Source organism: Raphanus sativus, chromosome 6 (assembly GCF_000801105.2).
Source record: "Raphanus sativus cultivar WK10039 chromosome 6, ASM80110v3, whole genome shotgun sequence".
NCBI classification, from domain to species: domain Eukaryota; kingdom Viridiplantae; phylum Streptophyta; class Magnoliopsida; order Brassicales; family Brassicaceae; genus Raphanus; species Raphanus sativus.
In genome coordinates, this window is record NC_079516.1 from 48,777,141 (window position 1) to 48,799,360 (window position 22,220).

General features: G+C 39.1%; 5 protein-coding genes across 8 annotated transcripts; 1 reads left to right on the forward strand and 4 right to left on the reverse strand.

Moving 5' to 3' along the window:
- Positions 1 to 228: 228 nt before the first annotated feature.
- LOC108812220 (protein NAP1) lies at positions 229 to 8,495 on the reverse strand. 2 transcript variants are annotated; one of them, XM_018584412.2, is made up of 23 exons: positions 8,339 to 8,495; positions 7,664 to 8,115; positions 7,501 to 7,575; positions 7,308 to 7,388; positions 7,020 to 7,100; positions 6,837 to 6,919; positions 6,661 to 6,745; positions 6,365 to 6,490; positions 6,117 to 6,224; positions 5,787 to 5,831; positions 5,559 to 5,701; positions 5,273 to 5,405; positions 4,673 to 4,783; positions 4,485 to 4,563; positions 4,123 to 4,316; positions 3,757 to 3,902; positions 3,581 to 3,662; positions 3,389 to 3,499; positions 2,869 to 2,994; positions 2,634 to 2,779; positions 2,444 to 2,540; positions 1,036 to 2,258; positions 229 to 955 (listed from the first exon to the last, which is right to left on the reverse strand). In XM_018584412.2, exons 2-23 carry the CDS (start codon positions 8,081 to 8,083, stop codon positions 436 to 438), a joined length of 4,215 nt encoding a protein of 1,404 aa, XP_018439914.2. In that variant the 5' UTR covers positions 8,084 to 8,115; positions 8,339 to 8,495; the 3' UTR covers positions 229 to 435. The 2 variants fall into 2 exon arrangements, with proteins under 2 accessions (XP_018439914.2, XP_018439915.2); XM_018584413.2 differs by lacking the exons at positions 7,501 to 7,575; positions 7,664 to 8,115; positions 8,339 to 8,495 and having other exon boundaries at positions 7,020 to 7,110.
- Positions 8,496 to 10,442: 1,947 nt separating this feature from the next.
- LOC108813441 (glycine cleavage system H protein 2, mitochondrial) lies at positions 10,443 to 11,740 on the reverse strand. The gene is made up of 3 exons (XM_018585997.1): positions 11,600 to 11,740; positions 10,978 to 11,240; positions 10,443 to 10,775 (listed from the first exon to the last, which is right to left on the reverse strand). Exons 1-3 carry the CDS (start codon positions 11,679 to 11,681, stop codon positions 10,647 to 10,649), a joined length of 474 nt encoding a protein of 157 aa, XP_018441499.1. The 5' UTR covers positions 11,682 to 11,740; the 3' UTR covers positions 10,443 to 10,646.
- On the reverse strand, positions 11,740 to 14,928 carry LOC108813438 (pentatricopeptide repeat-containing protein At2g35130). Its single transcript, XM_018585994.2, has 8 exons — positions 14,770 to 14,928; positions 14,324 to 14,508; positions 13,993 to 14,225; positions 13,665 to 13,914; positions 13,444 to 13,592; positions 13,152 to 13,357; positions 12,946 to 13,070; positions 11,740 to 12,528 (listed from the first exon to the last, which is right to left on the reverse strand). Coding segments are annotated over exons 1-8 (1,779 nt in total). The 5' UTR covers positions 14,772 to 14,928; the 3' UTR covers positions 11,740 to 11,899.
- A 541-nt stretch (positions 14,929 to 15,469) lies between these two features.
- Positions 15,470 to 18,869, forward strand: LOC108812973 (uncharacterized). Of its 3 annotated transcripts, none has more exons than XM_018585381.2 (5): positions 15,470 to 15,628; positions 15,750 to 15,811; positions 16,268 to 16,586; positions 16,675 to 16,791; positions 16,921 to 18,869. In XM_018585381.2, exons 3-5 carry the CDS (start codon positions 16,284 to 16,286, stop codon positions 18,577 to 18,579), a joined length of 2,079 nt encoding a protein of 692 aa, XP_018440883.1. In that variant the 5' UTR covers positions 15,470 to 15,628; positions 15,750 to 15,811; positions 16,268 to 16,283; the 3' UTR covers positions 18,580 to 18,869. The 3 variants fall into 3 exon arrangements, with proteins under 3 accessions (XP_018440883.1, XP_056844792.1, XP_018440884.1); XM_056988812.1 differs by having other exon boundaries at positions 16,283 to 16,586; XM_018585382.2 differs by lacking the exons at positions 15,470 to 15,628; positions 15,750 to 15,811 and having other exon boundaries at positions 16,379 to 16,586; positions 16,675 to 16,816.
- A 189-nt stretch (positions 18,870 to 19,058) lies between these two features.
- On the reverse strand, positions 19,059 to 20,232 carry LOC108812975 (protein EXORDIUM-like 7). The gene has a single exon (XM_018585383.2). It carries the CDS (start codon positions 20,151 to 20,153, stop codon positions 19,188 to 19,190), a length of 966 nt encoding a protein of 321 aa, XP_018440885.1. The 5' UTR covers positions 20,154 to 20,232; the 3' UTR covers positions 19,059 to 19,187.
- Between the last annotated feature and the right edge of the window lie 1,988 nt (positions 20,233 to 22,220).

The window sequence follows — 22,220 nt, forward strand, 5'->3', positions numbered from 1 at the left end:
AATCAAAATTAACCGAATCCAAATGAATTTAGATTTAAAATAAATTTTAGAAGTAGTCATAAAATATTCCTGAACTCGAAATATTATCAACCAAATCCAATCCAAACATATATAAAATCCGAATGTGGTAAAAAGCTGAACCCAAATAACCACATCAGCTGAGGTAACCAAACACTCAAACTTAATTAGTTTACTTTTATAGTTTATCAATAATTTTGGTTGACTAAATGTGAAAAAGATTCTTAATATACGTAAATAACAGAATGATAAAATGACAAAGAAAAAGATATGCATAGTTGGTTTTGCGAATTACAAGTTCAAATGATCCAAAGCATAATAAGCATATAACAATTAACAAATGTGTTGCCAAGGATTTGTACAAATCTGATCTCTACTTTTTTTTTCATTCCGTAGAATGTGCAGTGTGCGCTTTACTTAATGATGCTGTTTATATGAAATGGGGCCAGATCTAGAGACAGCAAACCTTGGAAGTGGACTAGGACCTGTGCTGTTTGATCCTGACCCTCCTTTATTGCTCGTGCTGTAATCTAACGGTCCAGAACGACGAGAACTACCTCTTTGTTTGCTCTTGTTGTTTTCATTGCTCCTCGAGTTTCCAGTCTCCGGTTCGTTATAGTGTTCCTGACTGTAGACTGAGGATGATGAGCCTTTGAAGTACCCTGAATCTGCAGCTGCTGCACTGCTACTTCCGCTACCACTACCACGGGGAGTGGTCGAGGTTTTCATGGAGGGAGAAGCGTGGATGAGCGATACAGATGGGGAATGGTGTGGAGATGCTGTTGCGAGCGGTGTGGACGGTGTGTTGGAGTAGTACTGAGTGTAGATTGACCTGAGGATTGTGTATGGAACATGTGATTCAAGGGAGCTTCTTGGGAGGTACGGTGAGCTCTCGCAGAGTTGATCTAGGAAGATAAGCTTAGCCACAAGATGAGATCTGCAGAACATGGAAGATGGTATATGATGATGATGAAGATACAAAAGTAGGAAAGAGATTAAAAAACGGATTTCTTTTACCTGTTTGCTTCGTTCCATGAATCTAGCACAATCGACGCAGCGAATTTTACAAAGAGTAACATTGAAGATTTGATGCTTGCTTCCGCGGTTACACGAGATTGAAACTCTGCGTCGAGGTTTTCACTAGACTGATGATGACCGTTGGAGAGGGACTGATGCTGCTGCTGCTGGTATTCACGTTGTAACCTCACATACTCGCTTCCTGCAATAACGGCGCTTATACACCGAGCCAAGCAGTGGATGTTATTGCTGAATCCGCCAGTCTCGATGTTGAAGCCAGTAGTGTTCCAGGCGTTTGAGGTCATGAACGAGGCGAAAAAGTAAGGTAACAAACTCCATGAGTTGTCATTTGCACCTCCAACTTCTTCGAGGATTAATCTAACCCATTCAGAGTCATGATCCCCGGATACGCCATTGCCATTTGCTACCCCTTTGATCCTTCTGATCTCTTTCTTTTCAGGTACTTCTTCGGGTATGTGCTCAACGATGCCGGAGATCATCGAGTGAATCAAGGCCGCATTGTCTTCAAGAACAGCTCCAGAAGCTTCCGCTAGGAGCTCATCAAAAGCCAACGCTTCACCAGCTTCAATACAAAATCCTATCACCGTATCCAAATCCACTATCTGCCTAATGGATGCATCTCTCTCCCCTCTATCACCAGAATGCATACTTGCAGCAGCTGCTTCAATCAATTCCCTGTTTGACCTCAGAGATGTTTCTATGCAGTTTACCAGGGCAGCTGTATGTACTTTCATCATCCTATCCAACCGGTCTACTCCATAGCCGCCAAATATACGAACAAACGCCTGTAATTCCTTGAGGTCAGTGACTGACTCTGCAAAATACCCTCCGACTGGTCTAGCGCTTTTGAAGTATTTGTGTCTCGGAGCAAAGAGGATTCCTGCGCCAGACACGTCTTTGATGATATTGTCCATGTACCAGTTGCACACAACTTCGACGGCAGATCCCGTGTTTTGCTGTTGTTCAGCAGGTTTTTCGAACGTATGCAAAGAAGAAACAGGCCCAGAAAATGCTTCTGTGAGTAAAATTTCTCGGATGCCTTGGGTTAGGTCCATGCTAACGTGCTGCTCTGCTAAATGGACTATGCTCATATGCCGCCTTATAAGAGACTCCAGCACAGAAGGCCGTTGAAGATCGTTATCAGTTTGTAGTGCAGTAAGAAATCTTCTCTTGAAGTTCCCAAGGATGCATTCTCTCATGTACTGCAAATATCCAAATAGCAGGATAAAGTCAAAACGCTTAACAAGACCAGACGATGAGAGAGAATGCATCGGCTCTTTCCGTTCCAAATAGGATTGGAACAGAGATTCTACATGAATTAAACCATGTGTTTTTTTCCTACAGATAGATAATCACTGAGTTGAAATATATAAAATTGAAAGCTCACCTCTCTTAGGACAAATACGTGATTTATAACACAAATAGGCTCCATGTCGTTCAGAATTGAACACAGATTAGTCAACCTTTGGATTGCAGCTTCCAACCTGCCATCACAGAGAGATACTTAAGCTAACAGCATCAAGGAACAGTGGTTTCATAAAGGAAAAAAAAACTTCAGGCTAGACTTGTGCGCTCACATTTTGATAGACTTATTATTTTCAGGATAACTCTCATGGCCGGGCAAAGTGAACCCGCCTCCGCCTACAACCCTGGGGGATTTCATTGAAGAAGCAGAAATTCTAGATGCATTGTTCAGATACGCTGCAGCTTGTTCTGGAAGAAGCTGTGAAAGCTCAACGTATCAGTTTGAGGACAGAAGTCAAATAGAAGATTTCTTTCGTTATACTATTGACTTTGGGTAGGATTTATGACCTGTGATTCCAGAGCGCCAAACCCGCCTTCTGAATCAAGAATATTTATTAGTCCCTCCAGTCCCCCCATTATTGACTCAATAAGAGACTCAACGTAAAGCACTGCATCTCGCCCAAACTTGGTAACCTGTGGAGAAAGACAAGAAGAAGAGCCTTTCAGTTAAGTAGATGTTGTAACTGATATAGTAAATATGGAAATAAGGGGATAAACAATTAGAATTCGTGATTCACCAAAAGAGAACATGTATATTGCTTGTGTTAACAACAGGGGTGATATGCTAAGAGAAAGATTCGAAATCCAATAGTAGCTAATGGAACATCAAACAGTCAACAACTTAAGCTGCCATGGAACATATGCAAACACGATAACTACGTCAATCTAATTTTACAACCACTTTCATTATTTATTGGCATACTAGGACTAGCTCAGTTGCTCACTGGGTGGTCTTTACACTACTTGAATGCATGCAAGAATCTCATGATTCAGACATGTACCACAGTATAGTGAAATATAGATTTACCTCCTCAGGAATTATTAGCGAAGCACATTCCGGGAAACTACTAGCCACACTAAGCCATGCACAACAATGCTGGGGACGCCCTTCCGGTCCAAACATTGTATTTCTGAAAACCTTTAACAACAGTCGAATGTCAGATTATGCATAACATGACACGGGAAAATAATGGATAATGAACAACAACAACAAGTATACAGTTGTGAGGTGTTGATGGTAGAAATATAGTTTCTTAAGACTTCCATGCTTTGATAATTGAGACTCTATCTCATCAACACATCTGCATTGAAATGAAAATTTTCAGGATCTCAGTTTTGCTGTTGTTCTTGCTAGAAGATAATCATACAATTGTCATATAAGGACGAGAACAGAACCTGGACCAGTTATATGCTGCATTTCCTTCAGATAGCAAGCCCTCCTTCCCTGTAGACACAGTAGCTTTTTCCAGATGTCTGATGTTTATTGATGATCGCGAAGAAGTCACAATCATCAAAATGGACAACCAATCTTTTCGGAATTCCTATACAACAAGAGGCGATGAGCATTACGAAAACAGTTTGGATCACTAAACAATATAACCGTGTTGGAACCAAGCTACCATTGGATATGGAAGACATAGCAAATGGGAAATGGAACTGGAACATGAATGAATATCCATCTAGGGTGTTTTGATTGTCATTAAAAGAAAAATGCAACTATAATCATCTGAGTTAAATACGTGATCTAGTCTAGAATCTTACAGATAGATCGCATGTGACTGCAGAAACATTTTCTCCCTGCGTTTTGGGTATAGTTTCTAGATGTTGCACAATACGCTGGAAAAGGCCTTTCAAGGTTGGATCAAGGTCCAGAGCCACGATTCCAGGAGTGCCCATCAAGTAACGAATCCTTCCAGCAGATGAAGAAAGGTATGATAGTGCATAACCTCGAGCAGCTGCATTTCAATCAAGAACACCATTGAAATCACCAAATTTTGAGCACCAGTACTGATCAGAGAGCTCTTGTCAAGGTTTTAATGAGTCCCAATGGGTCCAATACCATCCTCTTAAACTCATCTACTGACAACCAATGCCCGAGGATATGATATCTCAGAGTAACAAACCTGCGATGTACTTGCGCACTAAACAACAGAGACGGTCCATTCCGTCAAGCAGGAAGCCAATGGTTGGATCATTTGGATCCTAAGAAATAATGAATTAACAAATGAGTAATCATACCCAAACTTTGAGTTTCACTGAAAGTAATAGTTACAATATTGAGAGACTTTCAACGTTCATGTAATCCACTTACTATGTCAACTGGTATCACTCGAGCAGCTTTGGATCTTGATGATGCAATACCAGCGTGTTGAAAATACCAAAGAACCTCAGATTGGGCCAAAGCCAATGCAGAGAATACCATCTAAGAAAAGAGAAATAAATTAATATGGAAATTTCAGGGAAGGAACGAACGCTTATGAGTATAAGACTGGAGAGGATTTGATCAATGCAGTGCCACTTCCTTCTAAAGGTGGTACACAGAGATTTTGCAAAACAAAACAAAAAATCATTTGACACTTTTTAGTAGATCATTCTCCTACGGAAGCATTCTGCTAGTTTTCTTGTTCTGAAATAAACCAATATGTGTTCGTTCCTTAGTGACCTCTCTTAATAAATAAGAAAGCAAATTCTCACATTTTTAGCAAGTCAGTCTTCCTATTAAAGCATTTTTGTTGAAATTAACAAAAAGCACTGGCCCACGATCGTGTATCAAATTTAAGGTCCCCTGTTCTAACTGCAAGCAAGCTTTGTTAAGTACAACCAATCAGTGAGCGACGCTAAACCTTTATCCCTTGTATGCAAAGGCCAAAACCTAGGTTACAAGCAAAAGAAGCTGAAACATCCAACTTACCTGAATGTTAGGAGCCAACAAACTTGGTTGATCTGTGAAAAATAAAACCATCCGCCCTATTTCCTGCTTCAGCAATATTCTTCTTTCTCGGTGTATGGTATCACATAATTGCAATGCTTGGTCATGCACCTCACTGAAGAACAACAATAAAATTGTATATTCAAGAGCTAATATCTTTGAAATCACAGCCTTCGAGCCAAAACGAAAATTCTCCAGTATCATATGAAGATTACGAAGTCAAATGTGGCTCATAAAGCCATACAATGAAGCTAAAGTATGGAGTTACCTAATCATTTTCTCAACTTGCTTTGCTACACTATATTCGAGATCAGCTTCCTTTTGTTTAGTCCGACCAGACTTTGCCATCTTCTTTGATTCTAACACACGAGGTAAAACATACAACTGGTAGTCCTCATGCAACATGATGTACTGCATGGTTAAATTAACAAAGTCAGCTGATGCAAGCCAATCTAAGCCAAAACGGTTTGTCACAGATCATTTGATATGAACTCACCTCATCCCGGAATAAAGTCACAACTAAGTTTTCCTTTAGCACAACCTGAAATCCAATAGGACAGTAAACATTTACTAGAGACAGCATGAACACGAAATCTGTAAATATAACTGGAAGCTTTTTGTACTCCATAACAAGTAATCTATAAATAAATTAACAATCCAAATGAAAGGACATAAATTCACATAACTAGTCCAAAAACAACTGATTTCGAGAAAACAGCAGAGAGAGGCAGATAATTTCTGATTTGTATTCAGCCATCGTGGAAAGATAATTGTATGCTTCTTTATAAAGATCTCAACCAAGAACAAAATAAAAATATGTTTGTACCAGGGCGATATCAATGCTAGTAACACGAAGAAGCTCGTCAGGGCAAACGAGATATCCAAGAAGCACCCATTCTCGGTACGAAGTAACATTTGCAAGGTCCTGCGCTCTCTGTAGGAAGCAACATTGTAAAATGTATGCAGTTATTAGCACTATACACAACACAAGTGTTGTACGGGAAACACTACAGCATCCTACTAATTCAGAGAATCTTGATAAGTATTGATAAGTATCTGGCCGTTCAGAAGTACCATGGGATGAGCAGAATTTGTAAGAATGTCCGGGAATCGAGGATGATATGGGCTTAAAAATCCCTCGTTTCTCAACTTCCTTGTATCTGCAGATAGAAAAATACTGGGTCCTACGGCTTCCAGGACCTAAGAAATGAGTAACATTGTTAGCACTGATGTATCAATTCAATTCCACTATTAACTCGTAGAATACCCGTTCATTTTTAATTTGGATATAACAAGTGCAGCCTCAACTCTTACAATCTAGTGAAATTCCGCTAAGCATAATAATCAAATCAAACAAAGACGAAATATACCTCTCCAATCCTCGGGCTGACAAAATTCAAATCCTCTTGTAAACCTTTCAATGGGGGATCATAAGAGTCTATGAATTGCACCAAGCTGGATGCAAGACGGAGAGTGTTAATCATGACAAGTGGCCTATTGATTATATATAAATTAACGAATGTCACTAGAAGGAAAAAAATCATACCGGTGATAGAAGTCACAGTCTCGATCGTTTCTTGATAGGGCATGTAGAAGGTTGTACACTTGCAACAACATTTTTCTGGGAATCTACTTCGATAGAATAAACACCATTAGAGATTGGTAATAAAGGAAGCGTATCCCTTAACTGAAATGTGTGTTAATCAATCCAAATAAGCTCTCAGCATACCTTCTCTGCGAAAAGGTTGACTCGGACAAATGCACAAAAGAGATCCATGAATGCGTGCAGTATAAGTGAGTTCTGATGAGGCTGCAAAACACTGAACTAAGTTATGAGCTAATCATGAATAACTCAACAATTATGTCCTCATCCCCATAGACAAAACTTTGACAAGTAGAAATACAAACTTAACGTGCCGAAGTTTTTCATACTCCACCCGAAGTAGTTTAAAAGAGAACCCAAAATTTCAACCAAGAGCAAGTAAATACTTTCCGCGGATGAGGGACGTTGACTCACCAGCAAGGTTATTACAGTGCTGCTTAGGTCTAATATAAGCCGCAGTGCCTGTTCTCGAAATGCCATCAAGTCGAGCAGCAGCTGATTCAAGAAAGGAAAAATGGGTGACGAGAGGAAAATGAAGATAACCATACTGAAATTCTACACACAAACTGAAAGAGGACATTGAACTAACAAGATATCACATAGATACCTGTATCCATGGCTCTAAGCTCTGTAAGTGAAGTTCAGCACCATCTTGCAAGCTATCCAGCGAAAACTTATCAATCTGCATTAAAGCATATTTTATATTACCATCACAGCAGAAAGAAAAAGCATACACACAGCCTAATACGAACGAACTCATAATAACTTACACGTTCCAGTTGCGATTTGGTGAAATTCTCGGGGAACTTTTTGGAGAGCAATGTGCAAATCCGGGGATGATTAGGGAACACACCCGCTTTCCAAAACGCTTCAGAGAAGACATGACCAACAGGATCAGGGTACTCCAAGATTTGGTTGAGCCTATACATTTTAGCCATGAGTCCCTCCGCAACCTCGATCATCTGAACTACCCACTGAATGTTCAGAGCCTTAGTGGAAGCAGCGCCAGAGCTCTGAACATGTCCATCAGAAGTCGTGTGCTTGGAGGTCCTAGAGGAGACTGATGAAGCCATCTCAGGTCCCAAGTACTCGGTCCATCTTGAAGGACCTTCCCATTCTCTGGATCTAACCGAAGTTGGGGACGCCGATTCATCATGAGATGGTGGATAGTATTGACGGGAATTCGCCATTAATTATCCAAATATCCAGTAAAAGGAATGTCCTGTGCAACAACGAAGGGGAAACTCAATTTCAGAATCAACATTACTCAATTGCATTCCTCAGTGAGTGATCATGATTCTCAAGCAACACCTCGTAAGCGAGCAAATGCTTAAACAAATTTAAGCAGCCATGAATCGGGGGTAACTACATCGATGTCTTCTCGAAGAGAGCTAGCTATAACAAAAATCCAGGTCAAGCAAGAGTCTCGTGAAGAGTGAAGTTACCTGAGGAAGCTCCGATGTGGGAGAAAAGTCTCAGGGTGACTCTAGTGAGTGTTGAAGTTCAGATCTGAGTTTCTGAAACTATCTCCGGAGACGAAGAACGGTGACGAAGAGGAGAGAGAGAGAGTGAATTAAGTAGGACAAAGCCGTCTATATATTTTTAATTGGAATTATTTATTTGTTTTTTTATTTTAGAATTAAGTTCAGTTAGAAGAAAATAAAAAGAGAAATTGCTCTTGTTACCCAGGGTGGTTGAAGTATAAGTCTCCAAAGCTTTTTATATTCAAAGATTTTGATGGTAACTTTTTCAATTCTGAAAATAAATTATTTAAACTTAGAGATCAAAGATTATTTTGATGGCAACAAATACCACTTGTTAGAGATGGCAATTGGGCTCTCCCGTCCCGTCCCGTCCCGAACCGCTGCGGGTTCGACTTCTGGCGGTACACGGCGGGCCTGTCCCGCGCGGGATGCGGTCCTCAAACTAGCTGCCCAATCCCGTACCGCGAAATATGCAGGCCTTCGCGGGCCGTCCCGCGGGACATCGAATATTACATTGCTTATTTCTACATGCACAAACAAACATAGACATGAATTGATTTTCATCTTGCACATGATCAAATATACTCTTATAAGATCAATACATTAAGCTTATACAAAACAAATGTATTTATTATCATTTATGATGACTTGAATAAGCTCTACAGTGCAGATTAGAGGCGCTTAGGAGACCGGAAGCATCATCGACACTGAAACCACCATCAATGGAATTCCATAGTGTCTAATATCTCTCTCTCTCTCTCTCTCTCTCTCTCTCTCTCTCTCTCTCATGTGAAAGCATAAATGGAGACTTAGGATTGCTGCAAAATCCTGCGGTTTAACCCATCCCGCTTTCGACCCGTCCCGCTTTGAACCCGTCCCGCTTTGAACCCGTCCCGCTTTGAGCCCGTCCCACGAGGCCCGCAATTTTGCAGGCTTATCAAATGGAGGTCCAATCCCGCCCCGCAGCAAGTCTTTACGGGCCAAGCCCGCGGTCCAAGTCCTTGATTGCCATCCCTACCACTTGTGTTCTATCAGTACCTCTACTACAAAGCTGCTTTTAGGTGTGATAATTGTCAATTATTTTGGAATTACTGTTGTGAAAAACTACTGTATGATTCAGTTGATGATTTATGTTTCTGACGTTTTTGATTAGGTCATCGTGGCGATTGGTGAATTATAGTAGCTTGGTTCCTTATTCAAATAATTGACTTGATGAAAACAAGCATTTCATATTTTCAATATTAGAATTAGTTTGGATTTTAAGATAACTCGTTTGTAGTATACTTCTATATACAATCTCTTTTTCAAGTCTACACATAAGTAGCTTATGAAGCTCCAGTGGTTGAATGATTCAACATATGGATTTAGAGATTAATTAGAGTGTTCTAATCTTTTCCACGGTGGGTAAATTAAATGCAGCTCTTTCCCACGTGATTCCGGGATGTAGTTAGTAAAAGTTTGGTGAGGACATTGCCAGATTATTATTATTAGTGGACGACATGACAAAGAACAGATGATTAATAAAAGAAATATACTTAAAATTCGATATGAAGCAAGAAAGTACTGTATTTGTATATAAATATACTAATAATAATAATAATTATCAGGGTTGACAAGGGAAAGAATCTTGTATTACAAGGCACATATCCATAGCTTTGTCGGCCAATTTTGAGTGCTTGGCTTCCACAATAAGCAACAATCATTCCTAAATCTTTCCCCCATTGTGCACAGTATCATTACATCCCACAAGATTGTGTTTCCCTTCACAGTTTGAACTTTTGAGGTTTATTTCTGAACCAGAGATATATTTCTACCTAATTTTGTTCGTTTGTGTGATAAAATCTTCAATTAGTCCGAGTCCTGTATCCACACTTCTTGGATCCTTCTTCATCTGAGCTATTCGTCCCTTGATATTAATAGACATGCGAAGGCGAATCAGCTCAGTATTAATCACTTAGAGATCCATGATAGAAAAACCCTTTCAAGAGAGGCCAGAGATTGGAAAAACAACATATAAAGAGGCCAAATGAGAAACAAATAGGTGGTAACTCCATGAGAGATCAAATCAACCGGAAATGCCAAATATTATTATTATCTACCATTATTTTTTTAATAAAAAAAGTACTTAAAAGAGAAGCAGAGATCGAAATCTTGAGAATTTCCTTGATTCATCCACTCTATGACTCTACATAGATCAAGATTTTATTTTGATCTTCGTCTGAGAACAACAAACTCTGTTGCAGTGAGTTTTTAGAAGACAAAAAAAAGCTCAGTGCTTGGCGTCCTCTTCTTCACAGAACTTAGAGTACTTGTCTGAATCCATCAGCTTCTCCACCTCGCCTGCATCACTCAGCTCCACCTTTATGATCCATCCTTCTTCATAAGGGCTCGTGTTCACCTGTCAGTCCCAACAAAAGAATCTCTCAGCTCCAGACCACAGAATTGAAGAATAATCTCCAAAGTTTACCATGTTTAAACAATTACATCAGCAACAAATCAAATCCATATTGGTTGCTAATGAACCAAGATTCTCAAATTTTTATCAGGGTTTAAACAAAGAGAAGCAGTTCCTAATACGATTTTCAAAAAGAGGGACTCACCAATCCAGGGGACTCAGTCAGAACCTCATTGACTTCAACCACCTTACCAGAGACAGGAGAGTTGATATCACTAGTAGCTTTCACACTTTCAACTGCTCCAAAACTCTCACCTTGAGACACCGAACGTCCCAGATCAGGCAACTCAACATAGACAACATCGCCCAAGTGGTCCTGCGCGTGATCCGTTATACCAAACGTTGCTTTATTCCCATCAATCTTCACCCATTCATGTGAATCAGCATATTTCAAATCCTTCAATACCACTAAAACAAACACACACAAAAAAAAAGAGATTAACCAATAAGGTCAAATACTTTTAGATTCAACATCCCAACAACATAATCAAACAAACAAAGATCAATGAAGATCTTCTTTCAGAAACAACATGAACATTACACAACAATCTTCAAGTGTCTGAACACATTTAGATTACTCATTATTAACAGAGCCTGGATTTTTTGATCAAAGTCTCCACCTTTCGCTTATATAATCCGATAAGATATCAACAACAACCAAAAGCCCATCATTTCTAGAAGGAAGAATCTCAGATTCAATTATCACAGAGAGAGAGAAAAACCAAACATAAAAAAAAAGAGAAACGAATCATGAAACTGGGAATCACCGGAAGCAAACCCTCGTTGGGCAACGGAGATCCTTAGACGAGAAGCAACCCTAGAAGCCCACAAGAACCTAGCTGCCGCCATTGTTTTCGTCGAGATCGAGAAAACGCCGATACACACAAAGAGAAAGCGCACTCACCAGTCACCACCGAACAGCTTATTAATATTCTTATTAATATACTCTTACACGACAAAAGGGTTTGGTGGGTTATGTTCGTGTTACCCACTAAACTAGAAACATGACACGAGACCATATATTATAACATGAATAATGTACATATTCATAAAAGATCCAAACTTTATCAAGTAGACACAGTTAAGGACTTAGCCATCAGCTGCTTTGGGGCAAGAGAACTAACAGACACATTCTTATGCATCGTCCTAATCACCGAAGTAACCTGTTCCACTTGCTCCTCGCTAACACAAGCCGAGAGAAGAACCTTAGCTGTTCCTCCATCAGGCACGCAACCCGAATCAATCATCTCCTCAAATATCTCCAGACACTTCACATAAAGCTTCTTCCTCGAGTAACCACCCATCCTCGACGTCCACGTCACGACGTCTGGCCTGAGCTCCCTCCTCTCCTTGACCTCCTCGAAAAGCTCCTCGACTCTCTCCAAGAACCCGGCTTTGCCGTAGACGTTGATCAGGATGTTGTAAGTGCTTATATCCGCGGCGCAAGGACCGCCCTCCATCATCTCGGCTAGAGTCTTTTCCATCTTGGTGAATTGTCCTAACCGTCCGTACAAGTTGATCATGCTGTTTAGTACGAATGTGTCGGGTTCTACTCCGTTTTGGCTCATCTCTTTCACGATGGCTTCGCATCTTGTCACGTCTCTGGCTCTGGAGTAGGCTGATAGAAGCAGCATGTGGGATTTCATCGTTGGTGCTATGCCGAGTTTCTTCATTTGTTCAAACACAGCTTCTGCATCTGTTTGTAAAACACACACACAGTTAAAGTTTTGATATAAACTAAACCTGAACCAGAAAAACCAAAATCCAATTCGAAACAGATATCCAAACCGAACAGAACCAGAAAAAAATCCGAATATGATCAAAAATATATCTAAGGTATTTTAGATATTTTTAAAGTGTTTTAAAGATTTTTGTAATTTGTTTTATTTGTAACCTCAGATACTTTTAATTAGTTTAGGTTATTTTCTAGTTTTTAATTAATTTTAGACATTGGTTATAACACATAAAAAAACAAACGACGTAACCTGAAAATTAGTAAAACCTGAATGAAATTTATGAACACAAATACCGAAAATCTGAATCATCAACCGAACCGAATCTGAATGGGACACCAAGAATATATGCAATGCTGATTCCTTTTTTTCTGTGTTACCTGAGTGAAGACCTGCTCTACCGTAAGCATCGACCATGATATTGTAGGATGCTCTGTCTGGTTCACATCCCATATGTTGCATCAAAGAAAATATCTCAGCAGCACCATAAGGATAACCTGCACGACTGTCTCAGGATTTTCTTAAGTTTTCATGATTTTTCTTGGCATCAGTGAGGGTAATTAATATAGGTTTAATAACTAATCACCTGTATGCTTCCATGAGAGCGTTATAGACATAAACATCAGGTTCAAGCCCATCTTCTTGAAGCTGCTCAAAAACTTCTTCAGCTTTTTGGCAAAGACCTTCTCTAGCAAACGCGTTCACTAGCGCTGTGTACGTGCATATGTTAGGTTTAAACTGGTGACTTCTCATTTCACAAAACAGTTTCCATGACATGTATGATTTGCTTGCCTGCAAGAAAACAAAATGACATTGAACAGGACATTTTCCCAAAAAAAAAAACTATGTTCATATCAAACAAAGTTTGAGAGCTAAACCTTTCCGTATAAATTTATCATCAAGTTGTAAGTTTCAGTGGTTGGTTTGCATCGTTCCCGCTTCATCCTCTGGAAAACATCGATCGCTTCTTCGGTGTTTCCTCTCCTCTTCATTAACCCTTCAATATATGCATTGTATACAGTAGCACCTATGACAAGATAAGAAATCTATTTATGAGCTACCAATGCAAATAAAACATTAGAATATGAAGAAACCATACTTGGAGTAACATGATGGTTTTGCATCTCGACTAGAACGGCTTCAGCTTTCTCTATGAGCCCGGCCAAACAGTACGCCTTTACAAGAAGAGCGTACGTGTCTTCCGTAGGCACGCAGCGGGACTCAAGTAGCTGTACATAGAGTGACTCTGCCTCCTTGTAACGGAGCTTCTGTCCATAAGCATCAATAAGCAAATTGAAGCAGATTACATCAGGCTGAAAGGAGCTCCTCCTTAATATCCACTCACACACCTAACACAAGAACGTTGGCCTTTAGCCCAGTTAGTTGAGATGCTTAGCTAAAAGATCTCTCATGTCAAGAAAGCTAACCAGGACAATGGGATCCCATTTTTTGTTCAAACGGAGTTGCACAGCGACGTTGATTAGATCATCCCAAGAGGCATGAGTAGAAGGAAGAGTTCCAAGGACATCAGCTACTTTCTCAGGATCAGTTTCTCTTTGAATGAAGCTCAGAATCTTCTGAGCAATGGGACTCAACACAGGAAAAATCCCATCGACGAAACCGGATCCATATTTCCATCCTCTCCCTCTCAAAGAGCCACCTTAACATTACAAAAAAAAAAAAAAAAAAGAAACCAAACAATATTATTCATTACCATCCAAAATGTTACAGAGCATCATAAGAATGTTGGAGCGTTACATCGTCTCCTCGAGAGTTTCTTCTTGTTAAATCTTTTTAACTTCCCGCGTTCATCTATGACAAAACCCTCTTTTCTACAGCTCTTCACAACCCCACCATTGAAATGCGTCACTCCAAAACTTACGTATCTATGGAAGCCACTGGTGTCAATGAATAAGCAGTTCAAAGCGGTTCCAGCTACCAACCTGCCAATCAACAATTCAAAATTTAATTTCCTTGAAAATTTGAGAGCTTTGTTTACTTACTTCACAAGCCCGAAGTCTCAAAATGTTTTTACAGAAACCATAACAACACCCAGTAGAAATAGAAACTCTGCAGATGAAGTATGCTGAATTACTCATCTTTCTAAACCAGGAAACCGAACACTCAGAGGGATGTAAAGAACTTCAAAAGTAGATAAGACAATCTAAGAAACCAAAGTGAGTGAGAGAGAGTGGGTTCTTTACATGACCGGAGAGATGTGTTGAGCGTTGGAATAGTGCTGTTGTATTGATATATAGTTTCTCTGCGATATTGGATGGTCACACTCTTCTCCTTCTTCAGTTATCCATGGAGGATAACAAGAGACGAGGAAGAGGAAGAGTATCCGTTAAGTAGAGGCTCAGGAGGACTCGTTAGGATTTTCACTTTCATCTTCATTTGTCGCCTTGCTTGCTTGCTTAATTTCTTATTTGGAAAAACAGTTATTATAGAGGTTAACTTATTTGGTAAAAGAAGTACGGTAGCCTTTTTTCAGAAAAAAAAAAGAAAAAAGAAATACGGTATTTTTACGCTATAGTATTTGAGGTGTGGGATAAGAGTCGTTTTATTATTTCAGGAACAAATCAGTTATTAATTTAAGGTCATACTTTGTCTAAAGTATAAAAAAAATTTAAATATAAAAATTAAGTCATTCAACAACATAAAATAACATTCAGTATTACCAAATCTAAAACATTTTTTTCTATTTGGGTTTCATTCGATCCAATTCGGTTATAATTGATTCGGTTTTACTAGATGAACAACACCTCTTATGGTTTTTTAACAAAATTGAAAAAAAAGTCCAAAGAGTCATGAAGAAGCTTTTGGGCCAACACGCGACAAGGTAACGGAAGATTTTGTTAATGCAAAATCCGGAATGTTGATATAAATAGCCGAAAGAAAACAGAGAGACACCCCATTACCCAAAACAGACTCTCCTCGATATCTGCGTTACTTTTTCGCTCCCAAGCCAAAAATATATCATCGCTTCGTTTCTATTCTCTCCCCCCTCCCCCCTGTCTCGCCGTTTGGTTCCCCTCTCTTCCGGCGACACTCCCAGAAAAAGTACAAAAACCCTAGCCGCGATTCTCACCTTCTTCTTCTTCTTTCGATTTTCGATTTCCAATCGACTCGTTTATGGTTGTTTGCATGTTTTTTTGTTTCCTTTTATTTTGTTTTTTTGTAGACGTCGAAGAAGAATCTGAACCGCCACGAACTCGAAAAGCCGTTAGATTTCTCTCATCCAAGGTCTTAATCTCCACCACCACCACCATTTGCTAAAACTTTGCATTGATTTCTCTCAACTGTTACCTGTGGCGTTAATCGTTCGTAGGTGCCTCTGATTGTTTGATTATCCGTAACGTTTAGGGTTTGATTTCGTGTCAATGTTCAGTTTCGTCTTCTCTTTGTGTGTTTTTTCTGTTTAACTCGTTTACTTGCTGAGAACGTTTTACTACTTTGGCCATGGATTCTCAATGGTCTGTTGTATACATCTCTCTCTATCTACTGTTTTGATTATCCGTGATAAGCTTGATAGATAGATATAGAGAGAGAGTTAGGTCAGCGTTTGATTTTGAATGATTGTTCAATTGCGTCACTTACTTTCTTTTCTCTTTGTGTCTTCAATCTTCTTTTTTTTTGTCTTTATCTACCTACTGTTTTGGCTCTACATTAGTGCTCTTGTTATTCTTTTTTTTTTTTTAGTTTTTTCTGCTGCAGCATGCCGAAGTATAGGAGGGGGAAGTATCTGGAGGAGTCCAATGGCGCTTCAGGGGAGTTCCCTGAGTACGGCGCCATTTTCATGTCCAACAGCTCCACCAGAAAGGAGTGCCTCAGGCGAGGGATTTTCGGTTTGCCCATGTTTCAAGCCGGTTTTGTGAAACAGGTCAGAGCTGGCATGTTTTTGTTTCTGTTCGAGTTCGAGAGTAGGGAGCTGCACGGTGTCTTTCAGGCTTGCTCTGATGGTGCTATCAACATTGAGCCTGATGCTTTCTGCTCTTCTGGGAAGCAGTTTCCTGCTCAGGTACACTTTTGGATTTTTCATGCTATTGAGTGTGTCTGTTTTGGTTTTTGCTTATATTGTGTGTTTTTGGGTCACATTTGCTGTATAGGTCAAGTTTACTGAAAAGTGGCGTTGTAGGCCACTTGGTGAAATGGAGTTTCGTCATGCCATTAGTGATAATTACTTTACGGCCAAAAAGTTCAACTTTGGACTCTCAAAGGCACAGGTGTGTGGTTGTTGACTACTCTACGGTAATTCTATGCGTTGCTGAATCGTTTATGGGTTATCTTTGTTGGGTAAAAATTATGCGGGTTGTGGTTTTGACTCTTTCTGTTTGAAAAATGTTATTTGATAGGTTCTAAGGCTGTTAAAGTTGTTTAGCTTGAAGAAGGTAGAGAGATCAAAGCCCACAAGAAATATTGAAAGGAGGTTGGGATATGCAGCTGCTGATCGCGGGTTTAGGAATAGGAATCGTTGTGCAGAAGAAACTGAGGGAGATTCTGACCGTTGGATACCAGAAAACGATGGGTTTAGAGATGAATCTGATATTGGCGTCAAAGGCAAAGAAGATAGTGAGTACTCCCGAGATGCGTCTGGGGTTTTTAGTAGACTCGGTGATCCCAAATCGCATGGGTTAGAGGATAGATACATGAGAAATAGCTCTAGGACAGATGATGACCAGCTAGTTAATGGTCGAAGAGTCCCAAAGAACTTGAGTCACACCGCAAGTGACTGGCTAGAAAACGAGTACCGTGAAAGAGATGGTTTCACACATGAAACTTCGTGGTCTAACCGCGAGGAACACCTTACTTTTGAAGAAGATTCTGCGGTTCCTGCTCAAGGCTCAGTACCTCCAGAACCAGCATACGGATCAACCACAGAACACTATGACCCTTGTAATCCTGGGATCAGGGGAGGTGCAGTGGTGGAAAGCTCTAGGCATGATATTGATGAAGAACCGGACTACTACATTCCAATGCCTACTGAACATCCTAAATACCAAACTAGCATCGGCATGACTGGAGTAGCTTATTCTGAATCTGAATCTAGATATGGTCATCTTGGTCATTCTCAGCTTCCTGGTTTCGTAGCTTCTGCAGAAGCCACGGAGAACGTGATGAACTCTGAGAGGTCTTACCCCAGCCACAGCATCTACCCTTCCTTTGCTTTTCCTGTGTCCCCTAACGACGGAGTTAACTATAAAGTTGCAGCATATCAACACCAAGAAGAACTTGGAGTTCATGCTTCTTATTCAAACGATAGGGTGGCAAGGGATTCCAGGATTTACCCTTCTTTCGCGTCTCCTTCCAAGCTAGGGGATGGAGTAGATTTGTATGCAGAGGGCAGAGCTGAGAACAAAGTTCAAGCTTATCAACAGAATGAAGAGTTTGGTGGTGAGGCTTTTGACTCTGACAGTAGAGTGATCCGTAGTAGTCCTGCTGAATTTGGGAGAAAGAGAGCCAGAAAAAGTGTCTTTAGTAGGCTTGTTATGCCTTCAAAAGAACCTGGTGCTGAAGAGGATTCTTCTCCGATCGCTGAACCAGTCGATGAGGTAATGGCCTTTCTAAACGACTGTCAAAAACATTTGATGGAGCAAAAAAGACCAGATGTAACCAATCCTGCGAGGTTTGTTAAACCCAAGAAGAAAAAGGAAAAGATTCATACAAGAGAGGTACCTGAGAGTGGTGCGATGCTTCCTTTTACTGAGACTAGTCCAGATGATGTGTTGGATTGTGAAGAAAGGGTGGATAGTGATCAAAAGCAACCATTCATCGATTTTAAGCGCCGTAGCCAAGCTGAAAAGGGTAGTTGTAATCAAACTCAAGAGTCTAAAGACAGTCTCGAGGAATCAGCTCCTCAGGACAAGAAAAGGAAGCTGCTGAGACCAAAACTAACTGAAGATGACTCGGAAAAGGATAGAGGAAACGTTAACATTCCTATTGAGGATGACACAGCGCCAAAGTCAACTAGTGAAATTCCCCTCCTTGATCTCCTTGCACGGTTTGGTCAATAACCATTCGCACGGATATGGAAATGGAAACACTAAAGGACAGAACAAGGGCTGCTTCTACAAGTGAACGTGGGTGTTCTTCTTGTGTCTTTTAGTTTCTTTCTAAGATGAGGGTCGTAAATCTCCTTTTTTTTCTTGTGTTGGAAGTGTATCTTCGTAAACAACAATGCTTAACATGCTTTTTGGAGAGTACATCTGATAGGATTGCTTTCAATCTTATCTCTAGGATTTTGTAAATGACATTGCATAAGGCAATTAGTCAAGAGGAATCTCAATTTTTTTAGGATGATACATAGATTTGTGTGGTTTATCTCCTTGGTGAGTGTATTTTGTTTACTCTTAAGGTGACAAATGCAAAGATTTGATTTCATGAAAGCAAATATGAACCATATACAGGTCTCCTCAAGCATTCAAGCTCAATGCTTCTCTCAAGACTCAAGAGAGAGTTAACACAAACATTAGCATCTCTAATTCATAGCGTATTTTGGGTGACAAATGCAAAGATTTGATTTCATGAAAGCAAATATGAACCATATACAGGTCTCCTCAAGCATTCAAGCTCAATGCTTCTCTCAAGACTCAAGAGAGAGTTAACACAAACATTAGCATCTCTAATTCATAGCGTTTGGTCCGAAGCATCTGTTCCTAGTAAGATCCCAAACCCATTGAATCAAATATTTTCTTCCTCTAACTCCATTCACATTATACACATTTCTCCACCTATCCTTATACACACTCCCCATATACCCTCCTCCACCTCCTGATCCATACACTCCCAAACACAAATCCGCTATCTCTGTTGGTGCCATTGCGTCCTCTCCTCCATACCACCCATTCAACATCGGGTTACTCGACACTTCTGCCAACTCATGAGCTATCACACTGATCATCCCATCTACCCCCACCTCTCCATTAGGTGGTTTCATCTTCTCTCTACCCACAAAGCCGCTTCCTGGAAACGGTTTAGGCTGTGCAAAAGGGTATGCGCACATCTCCGGACACTGTTTCCTACTGTTCCCGACCCACACGTACGGTACGGTTGCACCAACGATGGTTGAGAAAGTGAAGTAATGAAACCCGCAAATGGCTCTGCAGAACTCTTGCATCTCCACATCGTCTGAGGTCAGGACCAAGTACAAGCCGTCGAGAGCGTTTAGTGGTAGCTTGTTGGCCACGGCAGTTCTGATGATAGACTGGACAGAGAAGCGACTGAGGTGAGATCCGTGGGAGTAGGTTGAGTCGTGGAACTCTCCGGACAAGTCAAGTGTTCTGGTGATGTTGGAACCTGTCTGGTCTCTGTAAAGCATCACCGTCTTCCACCAGTCGTATACTGAGGGATACCGTGCTGGTGAAGAGACGGAGTAGATGAAGTCTCGGATTGTAGACTGGTGAGTTGGGTTCCATTTGCCGTACCAAATTATGTAAAGACTCGTCTCAGGCGAGGATATGACCGGACCCATGTGGTATTCAAGGTTTACAAGATCGGAGGAGCCTTCGTAGTTCTTGCTTTCGTCAAAGAATTGTCCATTGGATGTGAAAGAGAGTGAGAGGAAGAACAAGAAGATGAGAGAGATCATTTGTAAGGTTTTGTTTATGATTTGATGAGTGGGGAACTTGGGAGATATTATTACATGGAGTAGTGTAATAAATAGAAATGCACATGCATTTAAAAGTAAAATACATTAGATTAGAAACTCCATTTATATGTAATTTTAAAATTTTATAACATTATGATATATGTAAATCAGTGAGGCTGTCGGTTAAGTAAAACTTTTAAGCTTGATTGGTGGCACTGCTAGGGTAAGACATAGAGAGCCCCACTTGACCAAAAGCATGTTTACCTCTAATGATTTCTTGTCAAAACGATGAAAACTAATGGAAAGTAGTACTATAACCATTATTACATAAAATAATATAAGATCCAATATCGAAAAGTGAAAAGCTTTACATGTTAGCCTAGAAAATAGAGTAAAGCATTAACATAAAATTCCTAGGAAATCAACTGACAAGTTATGCAATCAAGAAAATATTATGTATATACATATAATATAACTTTTGAATCATATGATATTCATAAGTTTTAGTATTTCTAAAAATTAACATGATCAGTGATCAAGATTTACCATCTATCATCGCTAGTCAAGTCACTTTTACAGTTTGATTAGGAGTCTAGGCCAATGTAAAGTCGTCCAACCTTTAATTTTTTAATTGACATTATCTAGATTCTAGACATAGTAGCACTATAGTTGACAATAGTAGACATATATGCTCAACAGTTTGTATGTATTAGATTAAAACTTCAAATAAATGTGTTTGATTAATCTGTATAATAACAAATTGCATCTTTTAGCACTTGGACAACATATTTCTTTCTTTGTATATAAAAACATTTATGAATTTTTAACAAACACCGGATTAGAACATATCTGTATTAGTTTCTATTTATGTCTGAATCTGATTCTAGTAAAAATAGGTAAAGAAAACAAACAAAAATGATCTCTAAGAATTCTTTTTGAATTTTTTTTTCTCAACTTGGGATCCTTCTGATTTTCTGAAAATGAATAACTATACTGTTCCTCAATAAATTGAAAAAGACAAACATTTCTGCCGCATGGAAAGTGACCTTTTGCTTTTAACCAGCCAACGCGATTTTTCTAGATTCGCGGTAGTCGGAACTGTTTTCAAATTGGCCAAACCGGAAATCAAGTCAAACTTCTTAACCGTTACCCAGTTTAATGTCTCACCTGTTTATCATACTACTAGATGATAACCCGCGCCTTGCGCGGAATGAACTTTTTTTTAAATATGTTATATCTAAATAAATAATACATTTTTTTGTTATCAATAATTTTTTTTTACATTTGATTAGGGATGACATGTGGGTAGGTATCATTTGGTTTGGTTAGGTTCGGTTTGGATCTTTGCAAATTTAGTTCGAATCTTTATATGTTCGGTTTGGTTTTAGATTCAGATAACCCATTTAATTTTTTAAAAACTTAAAGTTCATATATACTTTAAATTTCTCAAAACATAAAAATAAAAATAATATGTTACATATAAATTTGAATAATGTATACCAAAATACTTAAATTTAACATAAAAATTGGTTTAACTTAAATATTTGGATAGAAAATGAATAGATATTTTCAGTATTTTTGTATTTTGAGTAATGTTTAGTTATTTTAAATATTTAATTTTTACTATTTTTATATATTTCTAAATATTTTGGACAATTTAAAAACATCTTAAGTATTTTGCTTATTTCTTTGAGATATTAATTTTTTAAATAATATATTTAAGTATATAAATTTGATTTGAATATATTCGGATACCCAAAATATTTTGGTCCGAATCGGGTTCGGTTCTGGTTTTTAGATACCAAAATTTTAAACATGTTCAGATATCTAACCAAATTGATTAAAGTTCTATACTATTTTGTAGATTGGATTTGGTTCGGTTATTTGGATTCAGATTTTTTTCCAAACCATGTATTTTTTATTGTAACCAAATTTTAAATGAAAGTGACGATGGTTCATACTGATTTTGGGTATGCAACAATTTTTAAACCAAAACACTTTTTTTTATGTACGTGATTTATTTAGTTAATCATTAAAAAATGTTCAAGACCCATTAAAAACGATAGG